Raw genomic sequence first — 14,589 nt, 5'->3', positions numbered from 1 at the left:
AAATAAATTTGTGGTTATGTAACGAAGATCACATATATTGGCCAAATAATAAACTGGCTCATATTTGAATTTAAATGTAATTTACAAGGAATAGTGTATATAGTTACATATAGTATATAGTATAATAGTGTATATAGCAAATTTTAGTTCTGCAAATGTTTCCTTGTTCATTCAGTTTTGTAAAATACTCAACATACCAGTTACTGCAAAACAAAGTAGAGGGTGAGACAGATTTATTGTGATGATTCATCGCACCACAGGCAGCTTGTCTTGTTCTTCCTGAACATATTTTATGTTTAAAAAAAAACAACCCTTTGTACACTCATTGCATGCTCGTTATACCTGATACCAGTACAAGCCGGGCAGAGTTTGAATTACCACCCTGGGCTGAGACTGGGTTTGGTAGTATGAAGAATGAGATGGTACAATGACAGCATCTACATCATGTTTGTGATTCAGGAAGTACTGGCAGAGAAGTGTCAAATATGTGAATATGACAATGTCAATATATGAACTGTGCCATACGTCACTGGGGAAGCTTGGGACTGCCACAGATACGTGTGTGTAAGGGAGACCGGCACAGTGTTGTGTGTGTAAGGGAGACCGGCACAGTGTTGTGTGTGTAAGGGAGACCGGCACAGTGTTGTGTGTGTAAGGGAGACCGGCACAGTGTTGTGTGTGTAAGGGAGACCGACACAGTGTTGTGTGTGTAAGGGAGACCGGCAAAGTGTTGTGTGTGTAAGGGAGACCGGCACAGTGTTGTGTGTGTAAGGGAGACCGGCACAGTGTTGTGTGTAAGGGAGACCGGCACAGTGTTGTGTGTGTGTGTAAGGGAGACCGGCACAGTGTTGTGTGTGTGTGTAAGGGAGACCGGCACAGTGTTGTGTGTGTGTGTGTAAGGGAGACCGGCACAGTGTTGTGTGTGTGTGTGTAAGGGAGACCGGCACAGTGTTGTGTGTGTGTGTAAGGGAGACCGGCACAGTGTTGTGTGTGTGTGTAAGGGAGACCGGCACAGTGTTGTGTTTGTAAGGGACACCGGCACAGTGTTGTGTGTGTAAGGGAGACCGGCACAGTGTTGTGTGTGTAAGGGAGACCGGCACAGTGTTGTGTGTGTAAGGTAGACCGGCACAGTGTTGTGTTTGTAAGGGAGACGGGCACAGTGTTGTGTGTGTAAGGGAGACGGGCACAGTGTTGTGTGTGTAAGGGAGACCGGCACAGTGTTGTGTGTGTAAGGGAGACCGGCACAGTGTTGTGTTTGTAAGGGAGACGGGCACAGTGTTGTGTGTGTAAGGGAGACGGGCACAGTGTTGTGTGTGTAAGGGAGACCGGCACAGTGTTGTGTGTGTAAGGGAGACAGACACAGTGTTGTGTGTGTGTAAGGGACACTGTCAACAGTGTTAAACCCAATGAGAACAAACTCAGTGGAATCTTGTTCATTAGCAATAACAAGTACACAAGTTAGCAACACCATAACTGGACACAACACAGAGGACAGAGGGTCCTATTTCTCCGTCTTCAGAGCGACAAAGTCAAAGCTAATGATTAAAGACATTAGGTTAGCAGAGAAAGGCCTTATAATGCAAGATGTCTATTCTGAGAGCAATGTTTGCATCCAAGTACTAATACGAAGTACTAATAAAACAAGGCTAACACTGAAGAAAATGACCAAACCCTTGGACAGCTCACACAAGTACAACACCATAAAGAGCAGTGTGGTATATTGGTGCCTTTGTCTTTCTTTATTCATTGGTGTTAACTGCTGAAGTTAAAGTTTTCTGGTACACAAGCATTGTTTACATTGTCATACCAGTGTGGGAACCTGCATGTTTGTTTACACTAACTGCTGTAGGTCTTTTTCAATTATTCAGCACAATCCATGACTACGTTTTTGTGTGTGTGTGTGTGTGTGTGTGTGTGTGTGTGTGTGTGTGTGTGTGTGTGTGTGTGTGTGTGTGTGTGTGTGTGTGTGTGTGTGTGTGTTAGATGCAGAGAGAAACTGGGACCATGTGCATTATGGTGACGGGAGGCAGTGGTCTGGTGGGGAAAGCCATAGAGCGAGTGTTGCAGGAAGAAGGACCAAAAACAGGAGAGAAGTGGATCTTCCTCTCCTCTAAAGACGCCAACCTAATGTAAACACTAATGTAAACACTAATGTAAACACTCTAATGTAAACACTAATGTAAACACTAATGTAAACACTCTAATGTAAACACTCTAATGTAAACACTCTAATGTAAACACTCTCCTTTAATGTAAACACTAATGTAAACACTCCTCTAAAGACGCCAACCTAATGTAAACACTAATGTAAACACTCTAATGTAAACACTCTAATGTAAACACTCTCCTTTAATGTAAACACTAATGTAAACACTCCTCTAAAGACGCCAACCTAATGTAAACACTAATGTAAACACTCTAATGTAAACACTCTAATGTAAACACTCTAATGTAAACACTCTCCTTTAATGTAAACACTAATGTAAACACTCCTCTAAAGACGCCAACCTAATGTAAACACTCTAATGTAAACACTAATGTAAACACTCTAATGTAAACACTCTCCTTTAATGTAAACACTAATGTAAACACTCCTCTAAAGACGCCAACCTAATGTAAACACTCTAATGTAAACACTAATGTAAACACTCTAATGTAAACACTCTCCTTTAATGTAAACACTCCTCTAAAGATGCCAACCTAATGTAAACACTCTAATGTAAACACTAATGTAAACACTCTCCTTTAATGTAAACACTAATGTAAACACTCCTCTAAAGACGCCAACCTAATGTAAACACTAATGTAAACACTCTAATGTAAACACTCTCCTTTAATGTAAGCACTCCTCTAAAGACGCCAACCTAATGTAAACACTAATGTAAACACTCTAATGTAAACACTCTCCTTTAATGTAAACACTCCTCTAAAGACGCCAACCTAATGTAAACACTCTAATGTAAACACTCTAATGTAAACACTAATGTAAACACTAATGTAAACACCCTCCTCCAATGTAAACACTAATGTAAACACTCTCCTCTAATGTAAACATTAATGTAAACATACTAATGTAAACACTCTCCTCTAATGTAAACACACTAATGTAAACACTCTCCTCTAATGTAAACACTAATGTAAACATACTAATGTAAACACTCTCCTCTAATGTAAACACTAATGTAAACATACTAATGTAAACACTCTCCTCTAATGTAAACACTAATGTAAACATACTAATGTAAACACTCTCCTCTAATGTAAACACTAATGTAAACATACTAATGTAAACACTCTCCTCTAAAGATGCCAACCTAATGTAAACACTCTTCTCTCAAACACACACACACCTTTAAAGACGCCACTATAATGTAAACACTCTTCTCACACACACACACACACACACACACACACACACACACACACACACACACACACACACACACACACACACACACACACACACACACACTCTTCAAACACAGAATATGGTCACCAAAGGCCATTTAAATCCATGTCAACCCTTCAGTGATATTCACATGTAATAACACCCCCAGACTAGACTTATAAACTAATGCCAATATAAGACAGGTGTACTATTAAAGTGGTCACCTAATAAGTCTACAAAGTAGATGTGTCCAATGAAATGGCTGGTTATTGTAATCTATTATAATTTGATACAGCCTATATTTGGTTTTATTATTTTATAATCTTATCTAACGTTCTTTGAACATTTCTTTCTGTTCTTCGGTGACACAGACATGCTTATTTTCATGGTTTAGGAATCTTGAAGAGACAAGAGCTGTCTTCCAGAAACACCGCCCTACACACGTGATCCATCTGGCAGCCATGGTGGGTGGTCTCTTCAAAAACATGAGGCAGAACCTGGACTTCTGGGTAAAACGACCACCCCCACACAAGTCAAACCGCTATAACACTGAACGTTTTTAAGTATGCAAGTGTCCACTGAGAACGTTTTACTTTCAGAGAAACAACATGTACATCAACGACAACGTGCTGCAGGCAGCCCACGAGGTGGGCGTGGTCAAAGTTGTGTCCTGTCTGTCCACCTGCATCTTCCCAGACAAAACCACCTACCCCATTGATGAGACTATGGTTTGTACACTTTGCTCTGTTTTTCAGCCATAGTTTCTCTCTCAGTGAGCTGCATTTCTGAGTTAGAAGTCCTGAGTCCTAATCCTAACCCCAGGTCCTAAATCTAAGACTGTACCTCTCATTTCACAGTATCAGTTCAGTTTATCTGCCTTCAAGTCAGTTTTAGGTATAGTAGGTGTAGGACTGAAGTTGAAATGTTGGGTGGAATTATTCTAGTACCTCGAGTCCATCCAGAACATCTCCAGATTCTTTGACATCCTTTTGCTCTTTTGTGGTCTCTGCTTTTCATCTTGTGGCACAGGTTTAAGTGAGTTTAGAGAATGAGGGATTTGAATGGCCAGCACTGTGATTATTCTGTGATGTGTGAACATCTGTTGGATTTGAAGAAATGCTTTGGATTATAGATGTAACGTAATAATGTTTGTGCAGGAAGGTTTGGCAACCAGGCTGTCTTCGATTTCTGGCAGAGGCAGCCAGATTTTGATATAAATATAATCTCTTGTATCATAACAATAGGAAACCACCCCCACACTCCCACCACAGTACTTCATATTAGGGGTCAGATTCTCTTCTGAGTGACCTTCACTCGTTTTATACCACACCCACCTCTGGTATCCACTGCTAGGAATCTCTGTTTGTCTTACGACTTTAGAATCCAGTTCCAATTAAATATTCATTGATTGTTACCGAAATTCAGATGAATAAGCACTCGCAGCTTACTAAAACACTCAAGGTAATAAAGCATTGTTTACTATACTAGAACTACTAAAAAGGAATCAGATGGACAAACTCACCGAGTCTCCAGCTCTGCTTCCTCTATGGAAGGTGCTGATGGGATTGAGAAGATCTTCTGAGTCCTTCTTCTGCCTAACGACATCCCACAGCCTCACTGTGGCCAGACATCCCACAGCCTCACTGTGGCCAGACATCCCACAGCCTCACTGTGGCCAGACATCCCACAGCCTCACTGTGGCCAGACATCCCACAGCCTCACTGTGGCCAGACATCCCACAGCCTCACTGTGGCCAGACATCCCACAGCCTCACTGTGGCCAGTGTTGGTTGGGAACCGCTTTCCTCTTCTGAGTCGCCTGATAGTTTTCCAGAATCTTCTTTGAGCCAGCCGAACGTCCCACGATCCAGCCGGGCCTGGTAGGACTCGACAGTCTCCCTTACCCGCGGTGTCACCACTGACACAGACAGCCTTACGGCCACAGCTTGAACATGGTGTTCGTTATGGACAAACTGTGAAGAGCACAGATATCCAACAACAGAAAGCTACTCGGGTCCAGATCAGGCAGGCCGTCCTCACAGTCATGCCCTTCTGGGTCCACATGAGCACTGAAGACTCCAGAAGAACGATTTAATCCCCAGAGGACGCCATCCAGTTTCCCCTACAAAGACCCCTGGAAGCCGGTTACTCCGCACTGACATTTGACGCATCAGCATAAACGGTCAGAGCTCCAAGTTGCAGAGCAGCAACCCTCCTGTCTAGCGGGGGAACCCAACACACAGGCAGTGAGCCGGAGGACTATGAGTTAGTCCACTACATCCCTGCGCGTTTCACCCTGGGCAACTCCAGAAAAAAATTAAGTCCAGCCTCTCTCTCTCGAGAGAGAGAGAGAGAGAAATGGTTCCAGAACCCAAACCGTGTGTTGAGGTGAGCCCAACTATATCTAGTTGGTGTTTCTCAGCCTCATGAACCAGCTCAGGCTCCTTCCCAAACAGAGAAGTTACGTTCCATGTTCAGAACACCATGGCCCGATCTTTAGCCACTTCCCGACCCACACAGCACAGAACCACTACCACTGCCTCTCACAGGTGGTGGACCCAGTGGAGAGTCGACCACATAGCACTTTGAAGCTGAGCCCGCTGGGGCCCGCTAGTACAGACCGAGCCACCAGGTGCTCACCAAGGAGCCCCTCCCCTGGGCCTGGGTCCAGGGTGAGGCCCGCTAACCCTCATCCGGATGAGAGAAACTGGGTCCTGACATTCATATATCCCACTGGGGTTTTTATGGAATTGCTTTGTGTTCTTCATTGTATACTCAAAAAGGGGCCTTATTCCTCTGAGAACACAACCTCTGTCTCCCAGTGTTTTATAGGCCTGGAGTGTGAGGGACACTACACACCCTCCCTACAGCTCCTCCTCCCTGTGGTAGTCATAACAACCAGTTGCTCAAAAGAGAGGAAGGGGAAATGTAACTGAAACCGGCAACTTTGTATCTGTTAAAGTTGGGCAACACACTCCGCCCCTTCTACGCACACTCCGCCCCTTCTACGAACACTCCGCCCCTTCTACGCACACAGCATATTGTTAAAATGCACTTCACTTCCTTCAAAGGTTCCAGGGAGTAAACTTGTTCCACTTGTTCCAAAGTGTCTGAAGCGGTTTGCTTGTACAGCTGAAGGAAGTTTGTTTAAAACATCCCGTTTCTTTGTAAATGGTACTGCACTAGTGTTACTACCCTTTGTGTAATCTCCATAGAGGACGCTGACAGTAGAGAAAGAGGAACTCTGTGGTATCATGGCATCTTACGGGCCACTTTGGCAACACGTCAGCCTATGACATGTATGCCCTACTGGATGCACTCTAGTGCACTGGAAGTGCTGTCGTGGGATGAAAGTGTCTAGGAATAACATTATCAAAGCTCCAATCTGCCCAGCCGCGGAATGTCAGGCACGTCATGAAATGAGGTTCATACCAGCCGACGTTCATTGGGTGCAGTGGCAGGTTAACAGTGGGAGTGGTTAAAGCACTGCGCCCACTGAAGTAGTAGAAATGTGTTCTCAGAAGTGATGAATCACACTTCACCATCTGGCCGTCTGATGGATGTGTCTGCCTCTGGCTGCGTGGTAAAGAGAACCGTGTGGGCTGGTTTTCAAGGTTTAGGCTACCCCCTCCTGTCCAGTAGAGGGCGGTGTTGCATCCTACATTAGATTACAGTAAACCACCTTGCACAGGTATGCTTCCAGTGTAGTGGCAAAATGTACTTAATTGGCACAACTTCTCACTTGAGAAGGAAGCAGCAATTCCACGTTAATATCCATAATATTAATATATTGATATTAATATCCGTAATAATATATTGATATTAATATCCATAATATGAATATATTGATATTAATATCCGTAATAATATATTGATATTAATATCCATAATATTAATATATTGATATTAATATCCGTAATATGAATATATTTATATTAATATCCATAATATTAATATATTGATATTAATATCCGTAATAATATATTGATATTAATATCCATAATATTAATATATTGATATTAATATCCGTAATATGAATATATTTATATTAATATCCGTAATATGAATATATTGATATTAATATCCATAATATGAATATATTGATATTAATATCCATAATATGAATATATTGATATTAGTATCCGTAATAATATATTGATATTAATATCCATAATATTAATATATTGATATTAATATCCGTAATATGAATATATTTATATTAATATCCATAATATTAATATATTGATATTAATATCCGTAATAATATATTGATATTAATATCCATAATATTAATATATTGATATTAATATCCGTAATATGAATATATTGATATTAATATCCGTGATATGAATATCTTCCATTGGATAGGGATTTCCAACGAGCTCATATGAGTGGTCAGGTGACTGCCACAGTGACTGTGATTGGTTATGCGTGCGTACACATACATATGCAAATGCTTCATTTGATTAATATTTGCTTCGTCTTTCAGATCCACAATGGTCCTCCTCACGACTCCAACTTTGGTTACGCCTACGCTAAAAGAATGATTGACGTCCACAACAGGTTAGTAATTAGACGTCGTCTTGTGTCTGTGTGCTTAACTATATTTTATAGCGTCACAATATGAGAAATCGTTTAAGCTAGAAACTAGCCAGACCTTTAATTCAGGGTCGCTGTAGAAACCATAAACTGATCCTGCTTCTACGTCTGTACAGAAACCACGTCCATCTCGGTCCAGCAGATTCAGGTCATTTGTCTCTTGATGGTCTACTAGCTTCCAAGTTTGCAGCCAGCAGCTTGTATAAATGTTTCAGGAGCTTCACTGCGTGGCGTCTCTACATCTTTGATTCACATTACTCTCTCCTCCTTCCTGATATGACTGCAGCGCAGTGTTCTCTTAAAGCGTTCACACGGGACTCTTATTATGTAGTAATAGACGCACAGATGTATGCGAGTCTCGTTGGCTCTGACTCAACTGATGGACAGTGATGTTTCTCTGCAGTGTGTTGACGGATGATGCTGGCTAAAGTTGTGTCTGACGGTATACTTATGCATAATCAGCTCCTCATTTATGCTTCCCATGTAAAAACTGGGATCAGTGAGAATAATTGCTTATAAAATTTTAAGCAAAATGTCCTATGTGTCCAGATGTTTGCTGAGCTGTGTCTGAATTTAGCTTTGACATTGCCATGTAATGAACATTAGCGTCATCATTCATTACATGGCGATGCCATTCAGCATTAAAGTCTATGCAGACATATTCACACGCTTGACTTCATATGAAAGTCCCTCGAGTACAGTGTGTAAGACAGTGGTACAACTACCAGTGTCTCAGACCAAACGGGTCATTCACTGTTTAAAGAGTGTCTTTATTACTCTATATTGTTGTTTTGAGGTGTTTAAACCTAAAGTCATGATTCCACTATGTTTGTGCAGGGCATATTTTGAGAAATATGGTCGGCGGTACACAGCTGTTATCCCCACAAATGTGTTTGGTCCCCATGACAACTTCAACATAGAGGACGGTCACGTTCTTCCAGGACTTATACACAAGACTTACAAAGCACAGAGTAAGAGCACTCTCTCTCTCTATCTATCTCTCTCTCTCTCTCTCCCATTCTGTCCTCATCTCTCTCATTTCTCACCTTTCTATCTCATATCTCTCCTATCTCATCTCTCTCTCTCTCTCTCTCTCTCTCACTTTGGTTCTCAACTCATGACATGTACTGAACGAGTTTTGAGGCCAAGCTGAAATACATGGTTAAAATTGTAAACTAAAAAGCCAGCTTGTACCAGACTGGTACAGCTTTGTCATGTACTTTAGTAGTGAGGTTACTCTCAGACTTGATGTCCTGTTAGGGAAGAGAAGGAATAAATAGAAAGAAAACACAGTAAGTTTACAAAGTTCTCTGGAAATGTAGGAGATGTTTTCACAAAGTCCTCTAGAAATGTAGGAGATGTTTTCACAAATACCCAGAAACTGTGACGGCCTCCACAGTTAACAGATCTAAAAAAAAAACTGCTTGAAAGTTTGTGAACTGCTTGAGTAGTAAAAGTGGACGTATTAGTAGTAAAAGTAGACGGCCATCAAAACTTACAAGAATCACCAGAAAAATTATAATTCAGGTAAAGTCCAAACCCACATACAAATGAGTCCAAAACTGAGTTATTTGGCCATAATCACAAGCATCATGTTTAGAGAAAGTCAACAGTGCATATAAAGAGAAGAACCTCCTCCCAGCAGTGAAGCGTGGTGGTGGAGATGTGATGGTCTAGACTTGCTTTTATGTCTCCGTACCTGAACAACTTCATATTACCAGGACCATCAACAAACTCTTGACCAGAATCTCCTGCTATCAGGAAGTTGAAGCTGGAATGGAAATGAATGTAACAAGACCAAAAACATTCCAGCAAAACTACCAAGGAGCGGTTTAAGAGAAAGAAGATTTGCACTCTGTTTTGGCCCAAAGTCCAGACCTCAATCACAGAAATGCTGTGGCAAGATCTGAAATGGGCGGTACATGTCAGATGCCCCTCCAACCTCTCAACTGGTGGAGCTCTGCAAAGAGGAGTGGGCAAAAATCCCCAAAAGCCGACATGAGGCTCGTTTGTGGTTAAAGAAGACGTTTGGTTGAAGTAATTGCTGCAAAAAGAGGTGCCACAAGTTACTAGCTAAAAAAGTTCACATACTTTTGCAATTGCCAAATTTTCAGTTACTACTTTTTTTAGTTACTAAATTACTTTTGTTAAATAAATAATGGAAATATATTTTTTGTCTTAGTCCCTTATATGGAATGTCTGCTTTAAAAATTGAGTGGTTCACAAACACTTTCTAGCATTACTGTAGGGATACAGTCTCACATCTGTTGTACGCTAATCTGGCCACAATGTTCGGGTTCTGCCAGTTGCATTCTGATTGGCTATTATTTGTGGTATCTCATTATTAAAGGTGAAATTAACCCTTGTATTCCAGGGTTTCACCCAATTTTGTTGGTTGCTTCCCTTTTCATCAACAATGGAGTGAAATTATTAAAGCGTGGAGAGAACAGTGCTGGAAAGTGCTCCAAACTCCGACACAGTTAACACCTGATTGGACAGTTTGTCGTGACCTAATTTTCACGATTGCCTGCAATACTATCTGGTTATTGGTAAAAAAAATAAATAAATTTTAAAAAGCACCGTGGCAAATCTGACAATGCAAAAGTAACCACATACAACCACATATAAATAACTACACCCATCATGAAAAACTGGTTTGGCATAACCTGTAGACATCTCTGTATCCATTGCTACAGTTTCACCTGGTACCTGCAGATCTGGGTTAGGATTAAGGGAGTCCATTCATAAAAAGATAACTGTACCCACCCACTGAAATGGAGATGTCACTCATCATGAGTTTATTATTAATAATAATAATAATAATAATAATAATCTTTATTTGTATAGCACCTTCCTCTGAGCTCTTCAGGAAGAGAGTTCCAGAGCTTTGGGCCATAGTGGCTAAAAGCACCCTCGCCAATCTTTAATTGGTTTTTAGGAATTACCAGTAGATTACTGTTTGAAGACCTGAGAGACCTGACTGGAACATATCTAATCATCATTTCACTGAGATAAAGAGGAGCAAGACCATGAAGACATTTAAAAACCATGACTAGAACCTTAAAATCTATTCTAAACCTGACCGGTGTCCAGTGCAGTAAGTGGAGTGCAGGTATAATATGATCTCTCATATTACACCTGTAATCTCATGTTCAGCTGTAGAGTTGATACGAAAACTAAATTGATATTTACTCATATGTAGCACTTCTTTGCCATCTAGTGGACAAACACACACTCACTCACACATATATTTACATTTACATTTACGGCATTTAGCAGACGCTCTTATCCAGAGCAACTTACAAAGTGCTTTGCATCTGATCACAGAATACATCCTAGGAAATAGTACAGATAGGCCAGAATTCAAGATACCATTGAGTCAGACTACTACTAAACTACAGGAGTCAATGTCATTACCTAGTGTTTTGCAAGTTAGACATTTGCCAAGAAGCACAAATAACCATAGACAGACATACAATTTAAGAACAACAGCAAGTGGTATCAGCTGAGTTAGTGCTCTGGTAAAAACTCAACAAACAGGTGGCTCTTCAGACTACGCTTGAAGACATCAATAGACTCTGCAGTCCTAGCAGCTAATGGAAGATCGTTCCACCATCTTGGAGCCAGGATGGAGAATAGTCTGGAGCCTTGTCTTCCATGAGACTTTAAGCATGGAGTTTCAAGTCGAGCCAAGCTTGAGGTTCTAAGTGTTCACTGTACAGATCATATATGAACAGCGGTGCATTTCTGCTGCTCTGGGATGGGGGTACTTTAGGCTCCACAGGACTGTATTTCGTTGCCTTGTACTTGACAATGAGCAATGACAATAAAGTTGAATCTAATCAAATATGAATGAGAGAGAATATTTAAACCTGTGTGTGCCATAAATAGATTCCAGGTGAGTAACTGCAGCTTACTTAAGTAAGATAAATAAAGATATTAAAAATTGTAGTTAAATACATTTTCCAGAGAAATAGGAAATTTCAGACAGATCCTTCATCAGCTGTGCAAGCAAAGTGCTTCTGTCTGAAACAGCTTATTCTCTCTTATTCACATATATAATGTGTGTGTGTGTGTGTGTGTGTGTGTGTGTGTGTGTGTGTGTGTGTATGTGTGTGTGTGTGTGTGTAGAGGAGGGCACTTCTCTGCAGGTGTGGGGTTCAGGACGTCCACTGAGACAGTTCATCTATTCTCTGGACCTGGCACGTCTCTTTCTGTGGGTACTGAGAGAATATGATGAGGTGGATCCCATCATACTGTCAGGTACACACACACATTCACGCACGTACACACACATTCACGCACGTACACACACATTCACGCACGTACACACACATTCACGCACGTACACACACACACATTCACGCACGTACACACACATTCACGCACGTACACACACAGCAGATGTATCATGCAGTGAACTCGTGTCTAAAGATGTTTTCTTTTTCTTCATCTTCTACTCTCACACGTTCAGTTGGAGAGGAGGATGAGGTGTCCATTAAAGATGCTGCTGACGCTGTGGTCAGAGCCCTGGACTTCAGAGGAGAAGTGATCGTATCCTTTTAGCTGTGCAGCACTGACGTGATCAGCACCCTGCATGGCTGTAAGCTGTGCACGCAGTAACTAATACTTCAACGCAGTAACTAACCCTTCAACGCAGTAACTAACCCTTCAACGCAGTAACTAATCCTTCAACGCAGTAACTAACCCTTCAACGCAGTAACTAACCCTTCAACGCAGTAACTAATCCTTCAACGCAGTAACTAATCCTTCAACGCAGTAACTAACCCTTCAACGCAGTAACTAATCCTTCAACGCAGTAACTAATCCTTCAGCGCAGTAACTAACCCTTCAACGCAGTAACTAACCCTTCAACGCAGTAACTAACCCTTCAACGCAGTAACTAACTCATCTAGACAGTAACTAACTCATCTAGACAGTCACTAATCCTTCAACACAGTAACTAACAACACAGTAACTAACTCATCTAGACAGTCCTTTAACGCAGTAACTAACCCTTCAACACAGTAACTAACCCATCTATACAGTAACTAATCCTTGAACACAGTAACACTCTCATTACGTAGCAGGTTAACCTTTGACCTTCTGTGTTCAGTATGACACTAATAAAGCTGATGGTCAATTTAAGAAAACAGCCAGCAACGCCAAGCTCCGCAAGTATCTTCCTGACTACACCTTCACACCCTTTCACAAAGGTATACAACACACACACACACACACACACACACACAGGTTCATCCATTCATATGAACGACGAAATATATCCATACAGGAAAAGTTCTGAAACACGCTGAAGTTTAGTTTACAACAGCACCTCTTTCTCCTCAGCCATCAAGGAGACCTGTGACTGGTTCGTGAACAACTACGACATCGCTCGCAAATGAGCAGTGTGCCCTCTCATTACAGAAACAGAGTCCAGACGGCAGACGGGACTGCGGAACATTCAGAAATACTTCGGCTGAAGTGTTGAATGAACTAATCAGTGTTGGTAACGGCGTTCAGAGGGCTACAAGCGTAGGGGATAGTTTTTAATAAGTTAGGAGTTAATAATAAATTAGCTGGAATAATTATCATTGGCAAATCTATCATAACTACTTTGTAACACAAAATGGTGTGTTTGTGTGAGGTTTAGGAGAGAGATACTTCATCAGCTGTGCAAGCAAAGTGTTTCATGAGCTTGTACAGTTGATGCAGGACCTCTGTCTGAAACATCCTGTTTCTATGGAAACCTTATGTCCTTCATTTACTATTCTACACTGCAAGTATTCCCTGGAATATACATATGTGTACACACACACACACACACAGGGCCGGAGTGGGCCCCTTTTTCAGTCCGAGAGTTTCATGCCTAAATCCGGCCCAAAATTATTTTCCCTCCCAATCAGCCCAAACTAGAGATTGACATGCGCCGGCCCCTTAGCCACTTAGCCACTCCGGCTCTGCACACACACACACAGAAACACACACAAACACACATTTGATTATGATTGTGCTGGATCTATTGATTTTCTAACATTGTTCTGGGTATTTTATAATCTTTGTGATTTAATTTAATTTTGTTTTGTTTCAGAAATGCTGTTTTAATTTGGGGATTTGGCCAGTCTGCTGTGATTGCTATATGACCTTTATAAGGGGTGTGTGTTTTTTATGACAGCTTTGAGGTTCTTTTAAACTTGATACGGTCTTTTTGTATCAAAGTACCTCAAGTTTTGATGGGCGAGTCTTTCTGCATAGTTGAGACCTTAATAAAAGCATGCCCTACTTGTGCAGTCCTGTGTATTTTGGCACATTTGTCATCACAATAAATTTTTTGGTGAGATGTGGAACAACAGCTTGGTTTATATGCTACATCAATCCATATGACCATGCCAGGAATCTGAATTACACGTCCTAAAAATCACTTTGTGTGTAATGTGGAACACCAGCTACTCGTTTTGGGCTGTTTCTTTATGGAAAATGTTTGAGTATGTCAGAAACTAGCTTGATAATCAAAGAATAGTCAAGTGTGTTTGTGCTGACATGAAGGGTTATGCTAACTCAAAGATCCACTCACTACAATCTGTGTGAGTACACATTAATTAT

General features: G+C 41.2%; 1 protein-coding gene across 5 annotated transcripts in view; it reads left to right on the top strand.

Annotated features, from left to right (window-relative positions):
* The window catches only part of LOC143489289 (GDP-L-fucose synthase-like), a 15,457-nt gene extending 1,181 nt beyond the window's left edge, over positions 1 to 14,276 (top strand). For 2 of the 5 annotated variants that reach the window (XM_076988203.1, XM_076988204.1), the window contains exons 3-11: positions 1,984 to 2,129; positions 3,783 to 3,897; positions 3,988 to 4,116; positions 7,877 to 7,950; positions 8,824 to 8,957; positions 12,109 to 12,249; positions 12,461 to 12,540; positions 13,103 to 13,202; positions 13,336 to 14,276. In XM_076988203.1, the coding sequence (XP_076844318.1) occupies positions 1,984 to 2,129; positions 3,783 to 3,897; positions 3,988 to 4,116; positions 7,877 to 7,950; positions 8,824 to 8,957; positions 12,109 to 12,249; positions 12,461 to 12,540; positions 13,103 to 13,202; positions 13,336 to 13,391 (975 nt within the window). In that variant the 3' untranslated portion in view covers positions 13,392 to 14,276. Of the gene's footprint in view, positions 1 to 1,983; positions 2,130 to 2,927; positions 2,946 to 3,782; positions 3,898 to 3,987; positions 4,117 to 7,876; positions 7,951 to 8,823; positions 8,958 to 12,108; positions 12,250 to 12,460; positions 12,541 to 13,102; positions 13,203 to 13,335 lie in introns of those variants that run through there. The other 3 variants (XM_076988205.1, XM_076988206.1, XM_076988207.1) reach the window with 3 other exon arrangements.
* The last annotated feature ends 313 nt before the right edge of the window (positions 14,277 to 14,589 follow it).

This window comes from Brachyhypopomus gauderio, unplaced genomic scaffold (genome assembly GCF_052324685.1).
Source record: "Brachyhypopomus gauderio isolate BG-103 unplaced genomic scaffold, BGAUD_0.2 sc60, whole genome shotgun sequence".
In the NCBI taxonomy this organism is placed as follows: Eukaryota; Metazoa; Chordata; class Actinopteri; order Gymnotiformes; family Hypopomidae; genus Brachyhypopomus; species Brachyhypopomus gauderio.
Note: the sequence above shows the minus strand (reverse complement) of the source record. Positions and strands in the feature narration are given on the sequence as shown.